This window comes from Bison bison, unplaced genomic scaffold (genome assembly GCF_000754665.1).
Source record: "Bison bison bison isolate TAMUID 2011002044 unplaced genomic scaffold, Bison_UMD1.0 scf7180017864155, whole genome shotgun sequence".
Lineage (NCBI taxonomy): Eukaryota > Metazoa > Chordata > Mammalia > Artiodactyla > Bovidae > Bison > Bison bison.
In genome coordinates this window covers 955,151-966,090 of record NW_011494727.1, presented here as the reverse complement: position 1 = coordinate 966,090, position 10,940 = coordinate 955,151, and the positions used below count along the sequence as shown (strand labels likewise).

At 35.2% G+C, this 10,940-nt stretch overlaps 1 protein-coding gene across 3 annotated transcripts in view; it reads right to left on the bottom strand.

The window, feature by feature from the left end:
* Positions 1–10,940, bottom strand: part of FANCI (Fanconi anemia, complementation group I) — a 64,213-nt gene that overhangs the window by 33,198 nt on the left and 20,075 nt on the right. For all 3 annotated transcript variants that reach the window (XM_010841026.1, XM_010841024.1, XM_010841025.1), the window contains exons 11-14: positions 8,117–8,206; positions 7,310–7,446; positions 4,216–4,396; positions 2,764–2,851 (exon numbers count right to left, since the gene is read on the bottom strand). In XM_010841026.1, the coding sequence (XP_010839328.1) occupies positions 2,764–2,851; positions 4,216–4,396; positions 7,310–7,446; positions 8,117–8,206 (496 nt within the window). The remainder of the gene's footprint in view (positions 1–2,763; positions 2,852–4,215; positions 4,397–7,309; positions 7,447–8,116; positions 8,207–10,940) is intronic.

Below are 10,940 nucleotides of genomic sequence, written 5' to 3'. Positions count from 1 at the left end.
CTCTTGCTGCTGCTGCTAAGTCACTTCAGTCGTGTCCAACTCTGTGCAACCCCATAGACGGCAGCCCACCAGGCTCCCCCGTCCCTGGGATTCTCCAGGCAAGAACACTGGAGTGGGTTGCCATTTCCTTCTCCAATGCAGGAAAGTGAAAAGTAAAAGTGAAGTCGCTCAGTCGTGTCCGACTCTTCGCGACCCCATGGACTGCAGCCTACCAGGCTCCTCCATCCATGGGCTTTTCCAGGCAAGAGTACTGGAGTGGGGTGCCATTGTCTTCTCCGAAACCTCTTGCTGATAAACACAGTATTCCAATAATACTATATTTTATGGACTCTGAAATCTAAAATTTTCATGTATCAGAAATATTCTTCTATTGATTTTTTTCACCCACTTTAAAAAAGCAAAATGAACCCAATGCAAGCAAGAGGAAGGAAATAATAAAAAGCAAAATTTGGTGAAATTGAAAATAAAAGACCAATAGAGAAAATTCAAACTAAAATCTCATTCTTTGAAAGGCTGTAAGCTGACAAGTTTCTAAGCCAGATTGATAAAGAAAAAAAGACAAATCACTGATATCAAGAATGCCTGAGTTTGCAGATGACGTGATTTCTATGTAGAAAATCTTGAAGAATTGCTGAAAAGCTACTAGAACTAATAAATGGGTTTAGCATGGCTGCAGGGGATAAGGTCAACATTAAAAAAGCAACTATTTCTACATGACAACAGTTAGCAATCTACAAATTGAAAAATTTTTAAATACTATTTACAACAGTGTCAAAAAAATGAAATAGGGATCAACTGACAAAAGATACAAGATACACACACTAAAAATATAGAACAGTGTTGAAAGAAATTGAAGACCTAAATAAATGGAGAGATATACTGTATTCATGAGTTAGACGACTCAATATGGTTAAGATGCCAATTCTCTTCCACATTAATCCATAGATTTGAGGCAATCTCCATCAAAACTTGAGCAGACTTTTTATAAAACTTGACAAACTGATTAGTAAATTTACTTGGAAATATAAAGGACCTAGAATAGCCAAAATTATTTTGAAAAAGAACAAAGTTAAAGGACTTACACTATTGATTCTAAGACTCAATATGAAGCTATAGCAATCAAGACATAACATAGCTCACTGGAATAGAAGATTCCTAAAATAGATCCACACATTATATAGTTAGTTGATTTCAATAAAGACGCCATAGTAATTCAATGAAGGAAAGATAATCTTTTCAAAAAACTGTGCTGGAACAATTGGATAGCTATAAGCAAAAAAACAAACTGTTATATTATACCATACACAGAATTTAACAAAACTGGATCATATATTTAAGTACAACAGATGAAAATATAAAACTTCTAGTAGAAAATATAGGAGAAACCTTAGGGACCTTGGATTTGGCAAAAAAATTTTTTAAATACATGACACAAAAAGCAGCAACTATACAAAGAAATTGATGAACTGACAAAAATATTTGCTCTTCAAATGACATTGTTACAAAAATTAAAAGTCAAACCACAGACCAGGAGAAAATATTTGCAAAACCTGTATCTGACAAAGGATTTGGAAAAATTTCAAAATTATGCTGAAAAAACTAAACCAAAAGGAAAAAGAAAAAAAAAAGGTACATATTGTAGGATTCCATTTACACAAAATATTTAAAATTTATAGTGACAGAAAGCAGACCAGACTAGATAGGAGGTCAGGGAAGGAAAAGAGAGATGCAAGAATACATCAGAAAAAGGCACCAGGAAACATTTCTGGGTGATAGATAGGTTCATGGTCTTCCCCAGTGGCTCAGCAGTAAAGAATCCACCTGCAATGCAGGAGACACAGGAGATGTGGGTTCAATACCCAGGTTGGGAAGATCCCCTAGAGGAGGGCATGGCAAACCACTCCAGTATTCTTGCCAGGGAAATCCCATGGACAGAGGACTCTGGCAGGCTATAGTCCAGGAGGTTGCAAAGAGTTGGACATGACTGAAAACTTAGCGCACACACAGATATGTTCATCTTGACTGTGGTGATGGTCTCCATTTCACGGGTGTACACACACACCAAAAGTCAAACTGTTATACTGTAAATATGTGTACATTACTGTACCTCATTGTATTTCAGTAAAGCTGAATGTAAAGAAAGAAAAAGTAGAATGAAATGTCAAGTATAGAACTTTGGAGAACCTTGACATTTAAGGATAGAAGAAAGAAAACCAATCTCTAAGAAGAAAGAAAAACTGATCAAAGGCAGGATAAAAGATGCAAACTATTACAGTTATCAGAGAACTTCAGGAGAGTTATAAATAGTGTAGAATGAAAAGGAAATTAAGGAAGTTGATGATTAAGATGAGTGGATTTAGGCATTAGGAAATATGTACGAAAAAAACAAAAAATTCAGAGGTCACCAATGAGACCAAAGAGGTCACCAAATGACCACTGGTCACTCTGACCAATGAAGTCAGAATGTCAAGGGTTAAGAGAGTGGGAGGTCAATAAGTAGACAGCAGAAGGACAGGACTCACTTGACAATTATTAAAACAAAAAAGAGAGAAAGCTGATGCAAAGTAGAAGTTTCACTCATATGCTCCTTTCCTTCTTGACAACCATAGACAATATAAAAGAATTTATTTTTACTGGCATCATAATCAAAGATCTTGCATTAATCTACTATATCATTAAGGTTTTTCCCCAGGATCCAAAGCATTATGACATTTAAATAAAAATATTCCTGACAACTTTTTCCACCCTTTCGAAGTTCAATACCTAAGAAATGATTGATGGGGGAGGATGCTCTGGTAACAACCCTGTTGAGGACCTGCTCCAGAATTTCTTGTCTGATCATCTCATGGATCTAAAAGGAACAGAAGAATCAATAAAATATTCCTTGGTGAACTTCAGCTTACAATTGTATTAATACCTATTAGGCAGAATAAAGAAAAGTTTGAATATGGGTAAAACTGGACTGCTTATTTCAAAGACAAACATTATGTGAATCATCTGGAAAGAATCATTCAATTATCATCCTGTACTCAAATGATTCATTAACCAGGCAAACTTTTATTAGCCTTATAGAGAGACCATATGAAAGTACTGCTACATGTAAGGTCCAGCAGCAAACAGGAATAATTCTACCTAGGTATCTACTATTAGGTCAACGTCCATATTTCTGACAGTATGCACAACTTTCATATTAAAATTTATAAGCCCATAAAAAAACCCTGAAAATCTAAAAAATCTTCAATAACCCTGTCCTCAGTTTCTAGAAGCAGAGTAGTTGCCTTAAAAAGGACCTGTTTTGAATTTTTACTTGAACTTTAGCTAAATTTCATACCTGAACTTGATTACTTTCGGTAGAGACTGATTTCTTTCAGACTCTGGATTAATAATTTGATTATTAGTAAATTCTATGTTCTACAGATACCGTGACAAAGCCAACAACTGTGTGAATCAAGTAGAACCTTGATTTAAAAAAAAGACTAATTTTAAAACAAAAAATATGAAGTCTCTTATTCTAAGAATGTTTTAAAATCAGATTACTGTTAAAGAGTCATGTGTATCTAACACACAACCCTCAAGGACTATTATATGGTATTCACTTTACTTCTGGATCAGAACATCAGATTTACATTTAAATTGACCTCCAAATAACACTGTTAGCAGATACTTTTGGTGTGTAGATACACTGAAGAATGGATGTCAAGATGACTTAGAGAAATCACTAGCAAAGCAAATTTGTTTAGCCTCAGATATGATCTTATTTAGATTGAGATAACAATTGTAATATGGTAATGAATTAAAAGAATATGAATTTCCCATTTGGGGTTCTTCAAAAACAATAAACCAATAGGCATGATTCTTCAAGTTTGATGTTCTACAGCGACCTAAAAGATTATTTTTTGTATAAGGGTATAAAAAAAAATTCAGAAATGATTTACTGCTGGAGGAAGAAGAGGAAATCATAAGGAAGCTAACCTATATTCAAACTTCTAAGAAATGGTCAGAAAGAACAGAAATTAGAATAGATGAAAAACTCAGATAAAGACTGAGAAAGTATTCATCAAACTGCATCTATTAATGTTTCAACTATTATCCCAGTTTCTGTCTCAGAAACTGCTACATACTCAAATTGCCCAGTCCCCCAAACTCCCAGGTGAATGTCCTATTTGTAGTATAATACAACAAAATGAGGGAATGGTTGCTGAACTGGAGTCTCACCTTGAAAGTTTCCAATAGGATATTAGCTCCCAGCTTACAAGCATGCTGGTTTGGCATTCTAGAAAGACCTGAGCTGGTTTCAGCAGTTTTTCCATCAAGAATCTTCTTTGGCCCATAGGAATCCATTAAAATGAAGCCAAATTCTACCAAGCCCTGAGTAACATGATCCCAACTATGAACACTGCAGGAAAACAAAGTTTAGTTAAGAAGAAAAACTTAATAAAACACCTTACCTCTACACTCTTTGCCATGTTACACATTTCCCAAACCTGACCTGTATAACCAACACCCCACATGAGTCTTTCCTTTTCATGTACCCTTAATCTGGCAAAATTCTGAATTTTTGGAGGAACAGTAATGGGGAATTGGTAGGCAAGCAATCTCTACCGACAGATCACCATGAAAATCCAGAAACTATGGAACATGAAGCAACATATGGAAGAAACTGGAATATTTCAGTGTACAGATCATTAGAGATTGCCATTCAAGATTTCATGACTACATTTTAATTTCTGCTTCTACTATTCCCCTCATGCCAATAACAACACATATACATATGCTTACAAGTTTGTCTTCCTCTCTAGATTGAGATTCTCTATGGTGGAGAGCACACTGTAGTCATATTTTTGCTCATAGAGCCTAGCACAAATTCTGGCATATAGAAGGTACTCGGTAAATATTTATAGTAGGAACATTTATATTCATATTTATTTCATATTCATATTTATAGTAGGAATTGGTCTGATGAATGACTGGATTTCAAAAGCATGAAATAAAACTACAACCAACCTTTGGAAAGCAAGAGAATCCCTGGTGATTTTATACCACTTAATGTTACCCACTATAGTGGAAATCATGTTTATAATAACCTTTATATCATTACATCTACCTGCTAAACAGCAACAAATTATAATGCAGCATTAAAGAATGAAAGAGTTGTGAATAGATTCTCATAACATTCTGACAGATTTTAACAACAGTCACACTCTGGGGATCTGGGATCAAGATAATAAAATGAGTACATGCTCCATTTTTCCCAACCTGAATACTTACAAATGACAGAAAAGATAGATATAACTGTGTGTGAATGTCTATATGTGGTGCATGCATACAATCCATGATAACGTGGAAAAATAAGAGGTGCTTTGACTGTCTAGAAATTATGAAGAATCCTTAAAAAATGAAAGTAATAGAAGGAAAAAAGAAATCATAGACAGCATTATGCAGACTGAAAGGGTGCCTCCAAAAGCGGATGCCAAGGGTAGGTATGCTGGGAACTGGAAGGAACCCTGGGGCAACTTTTGTGGTGACTGGCTAGGATACCCCTGGATGAAGTTCAGTACACATCAACCTTCTCCACCTTTTTCTCCAAGACCTCACTGCATCTGGGGCCTGAGAGGCAGAGCAGCACTCTGAGAGGATGACAACATGCTGGAGGATGAGGAGGACACCATACCTAGAAGATCAGCCCCTGGTACATCCTACTGCTACCCTCGTATCCCTGAGGTAGAGTGTGTTAAATAAATACAGCACTCTCAGACAAACTAATGGGGAACGTCAAATACGATAATAAGGAAATAAGTAATCACCAAATACAAGAAAATAATACGACCAGGAAAGAGAAGCACCAAACTCAACAAAGAGAACCAATCCTATGGGAAAAGATTAATGGAACAAATAGAAGATTTTAAAAGTCTAATGAATATTCTCAGAGAAGAGAGACTATCGCAAGAAACAAAAAATAAACTGTTATGAAAAAACAACCAAGTGGAAATTTTGGAAATAAAAAACATGATGGATAGAGTGAAAACCTCAGCAGATGGCCTAAGAATAAAATGCACAGAACTGAAGAAGTAACTAAAGAATGAGCTCAGGAATTTTTATTTTATTTTGGCTGTGCCAGGTGTTAGTTGTGGCATGCAGGATCTAGTTCTGATTAGGAATCAAACCCAGGGCTCTGCATTGGGAGCATGGAGTTTTAGCCACTGGACCATGAGCAAAGTCCCAGGAATTTTTGTAGAACTTGACACAAAAAGACAAAAATACATAAAGTATGAAAGAAAAATTGAGACACAGTATACAGAGCAAGATATTCCAAGAGAAAAAGGAGAGAGTACTCAAAAAAAATGAAGAAAAACATTTCAAGAGGAAATACATGAATCCTTACAGTGGAAGGGTACATTAAACACCAAGCAGAAATCAGATGGGCCAAAGTATGAGATTCAAAAGATAAATGCAAACAAAGAAACCAGTAAAATAATGAAGTCTAAGTAAGTATTGCTTGTTAGTAATAATGCTGAACAAGAAGGAAGTGGAGAAATTGTGCCCTAAAGTTCTCATTTTGGAGAGAAGAGGCAGTTACAATCCATTTTGCTACAAAATGTCTTATCTGTAATGTGAAAGAGTTCATATGTGATTGGTACAGATGGGAGTAAGTACAATCTAGAAGTTGTATTGGTTCATAGTGATTTTTTTCCTAGTACATTAATGTTTTGCACCTTCAGATTATCTGCAGGTAAGCACAGAAATTGTCAACAGAGCTAAATACAGCAAACCAAAACCACAAAAAAAGCATGACTCAGTAAAGAATATTATAACGGCTGATGTATACATGTATACAATGAAATACAACATTAACCATGAAAATAACAACCAGGATGGTAACCAGTTTTTTTTCTATTTTTACTTCTATATTTGGTTAAAGATAGATTTGCCTAAAACTGCTCGTCAGTTGTCTAAAACTACTAATTCAATTCCATCCATCATTCCCAAACTCCAACAGTTACAGTAAAAAAATCTGTTTTTTATTTACCTAAAAAGCCAATGAAGACTTAGACCAACAGAGCAGTAATAGTACTAAAGGAGCCGACTTCAGTTTCGTATTCTTGCTAACAAGGTGGCCAAGAAATCAAGCCTTGGGATTTTAGAATCTGTTGATACAGGGAAGTCTGCTTGATCAATTTTAAGGGATTTAAACCTTGATATGTGAAGTCAACAACTATAGTCAACAGTTTTCTCTGATGGGCCATAAGTATGGTACCGCACTGCATTTTCTAGCACTAAATAGCTTAAACCTTATGGTTCATAAACTTACCTATTATTTACCACTTCCAAGATCATGGTTGAAATACAACATTCATTAGGAAATAGACTCTGAATATATTTTGAGCCTTGGAGAAGCTGAAGATCCTTAAAGTTTTTTATAACTGAAGACTTTAAAAAGTCAAACACCTAACATAATGAAAGAAATAGGAAAATGAAGCAAAAATGTATAGCCCATACTAGAGAATCTTAACCCTGTAACTGTTCCTACTTGCTGCCACACACTCATATCCCTACAACTGTTTCACTAGATGAGCATGACGCAAAAATTATAACTTTCAGTGAGAACTTAAAAGGAGCTGAAGACATGCCTGACTTGAGAGAAAAATGGCTAAAAATCAATATTACCCACACCCAGGGAAACACATATGAGAAAAAAGGGTAAAGGATTTTATATTTTCATTCTTGCAAATAATATTTCTAAGAAATATTCCTTGACCAAGTTGAAACCTATTCTCATTAATTTCAACTTGGTCAAGAAATATTTCTTAGAAAGCTACAACATAATACGACTGCTATGAATACCCAGCTAAACTTGCCATTCTTGCTACCTGTACTGTGTGATGTTCCCACTGCTATTCCCATCTCAGCCCCTGGCTTGCCACATAGTTGGAAACAGAAGTATAAATCAAGTATCTGAAGAAGTCTTCAAGCAGCTCCCAGAGAAGAGTGTGGGCCTACATTCTTACAGGGGAATTTGCTGCTGGCAGGATGGGAGTGAAATTATTTAGGAAAGGATAAACAGGCTCTTACACTCCTTATCAACTACAGAAGGAAACCAAAAGTCACTCATAAATACCTGTTCCTCAAATCTTTGTATTCTTGTTACAGAGAGCAAGAGGGCGATGCTGAAAGGACAAATACTGCTGAAATCTCCTTGCTGTGTTGCCTAGAACAGACAAACCAAAAAGAAGTCATAACTTACATTTGAAAAATACAACATATTCTACTTAAAAACAGGTCCTTAAGTGGATCAGAAACCTAAACCTAAGAGCTAAAACTATAAAACTTTTGGGACTTCCCTGGCAGTCCAGCAGTTAACTCTGTGTTTCCAATTCAGGGAGTGCAGGTTCAATTCCTGGTTGGGGAACTAAGATCCCATATAACACAGTATGACCAAAAAAAAAAAAGCCTACAAAAACTTTTAAAAGGAAACACAGCTTGGTATTTTAAATCATAATTTTTTCACATGTGAATTGAATAAACTTGGGGGAAGTAATGTATAGCTTACATTTGGAAGGATAGAATTTGTTTATATATAAAGAACTGGAAACAAGAAAAAAAAATAAAAGGAAACACAGCAGAAAATCTTCAAGAGTTCGGATTAAAGATTTCTCAGATACAATGCCAAAAATATAATTTATGTAAGTAAAAAACTGATAAACTGGGCCTCATTAAAAATCAAAACTCTGGTGCTTCAAAAGAAACACCATTAAGAAACAAGCCACAGACTGAAAAAAATATTTGCTAATCACATACACGATAAAGGACTTGTACCCATAATATACAAAGAAATCTTAAAACTATGTAAGCCACGCAATCAAAAGATGGGGAAAAGATTTGAATAGACATTTCATCAAAGATTGTTGATGTTGCTGTTCAGCTGTTAAGTCATGTCTGACTCTGCAATACCAAAGATATTAGAATGGCCAATAAGCTGTTTTATAGCTATCAGAATAGGTATAAAAAAACAGACAGTAACAAATGTTGGCCAGGATGTGGGAAAAAAAGGAGTCCTCATACAGTGCTGGTGGCTATGTAAAATGTTGTAGCCACTTTAGAGGACAGTTTGGTAGTTTCTTTAAAATATAAACATGAATGTATTACAAAACCCAGAAATTCTACTGGTAGGTATCTACCAAGAGAAATGAAAACATATGTCCCTACACAAAGACATGCATTTGGATGTTCACAGCAGCATTATTCCTAATAGCCAAAAAGTAAAAACAACTGCAATGTCCATCAACTGGTGGACATCTAATCAACGGACACACACACACACACACACACACACACACACACACAGTGGAAGACCATTCAACAACAAACAAGAATGAAATACTGGTAAATGCTACAACATGGATAAAAACCTTGAAAAATTATGCTCAATGAAAGAAGCTATACACAAAAGATTATATATTAAGTGATTTCATTCATATGAAATGTCTGGGAAAGGTAAATCTATAGAAACAGGCATGAAGGATCTTACAAGGTGATGAAAATGTTCCACAACTGAATTATGATGATGGTTGTTGCACAACTGGGTAAACTTACGAAAAATCACTGAATTATACTTTAAAATGAGTGTATTCTATATTACATAAATTGTAACTCAATAAAGTTAAAAAATAGGTTTTTGAGCCCTAAAAGAAATGGCAGACAACAAAAGAAAAAAATAAATCAAAGATGAATAAAAGAGAAAAGAAACAAAAATAAAACAGTAAACAAATACAAAGCTTGTTCTTTGAAAAGAACAATTACTAGAAATCTAAATAAAAAAAGAGTATATAGACACAGAGAAGATAAAGGAGCTTTAAAGGCTACTTTTCACATTTGGTCTTTAAATATCTTCTCCTACAAAAGGGACCTGAGGCTCCTTGGAGAAATTAGATGCAATAAGGAAAGCACAGGTGTGTTTTGGATAGCTTACGCCATGGAAGTGCTCAAAGACTAACATGGCCATGTTAGAAGGACACATAAGCCAACCTCAGGGATCCAAATGGCCAAATATGGATCATTCTGGGTACTGTTTATGAGTACATGGAATTTTAAAAGGTTCATGGTTGCATAACAATATTCAAAAAAAAAAGAGGGAGGTGTGGGGCTCTTTTCACAGAAAACCAACTAGAAGGAATGACCAATAAAAACTTCTGATTTTAATTCTACCATTTTGCAACTCCCAGTATAATTACTGATTTAGGACAAGAATCATTAATAGATGGGAAACCAAAATCCACTGTGTGGAAGATTGCTAAGGAAAGGATTTTCACATGTCTCAAATTATGACCCCATGGATTAATTTCTAATTACAAAGGGAAACATATATCTTTGCAAGTGAAGAAAACTGCTGGTCCTTGTCTTAATAAAATGATTTGGCTAAGACTGCCTGATACTATGAGCCTTTTGATGTGATGCAATAGAATTAAAGCCTCTGGGACAAATCTAGCTCACCACCTTTTTTTGTACAGCCCATGAACTAAGACTGCTTTTCACATTTTTAATTGTTGAGGGGAGAAAAGTCAAAGGAGTAATAGTATTCCATAACACATGAAAATGAAATAAAATTAAAACTCAGTGCCCATACAGTTTCACTGGCCCACAGCCACACTCATTCATTCATGTGTTGTCTCCAGCTGCCTTCTTGCTACAAGAGTAGTGTAGCGGTGACAGAGGCCATGTCATCCGCAAAGCCTGAAATAGTTTATCTGGTCCTTCAGAGAAAGTTTGCTGACTCCAACAAGAGAAAAAACACAACAGCACTTGAGACATATTCTCACCAAAAATGTTTAACTTGAATCTAATCATGGGGAGACAATAAGACAAAATCTGACAATATGAGACACAAGAAAACTGGGCAGGATTCTTAAAAAATTCAATAAAAAGGTATTAATCCTTATTCTTAC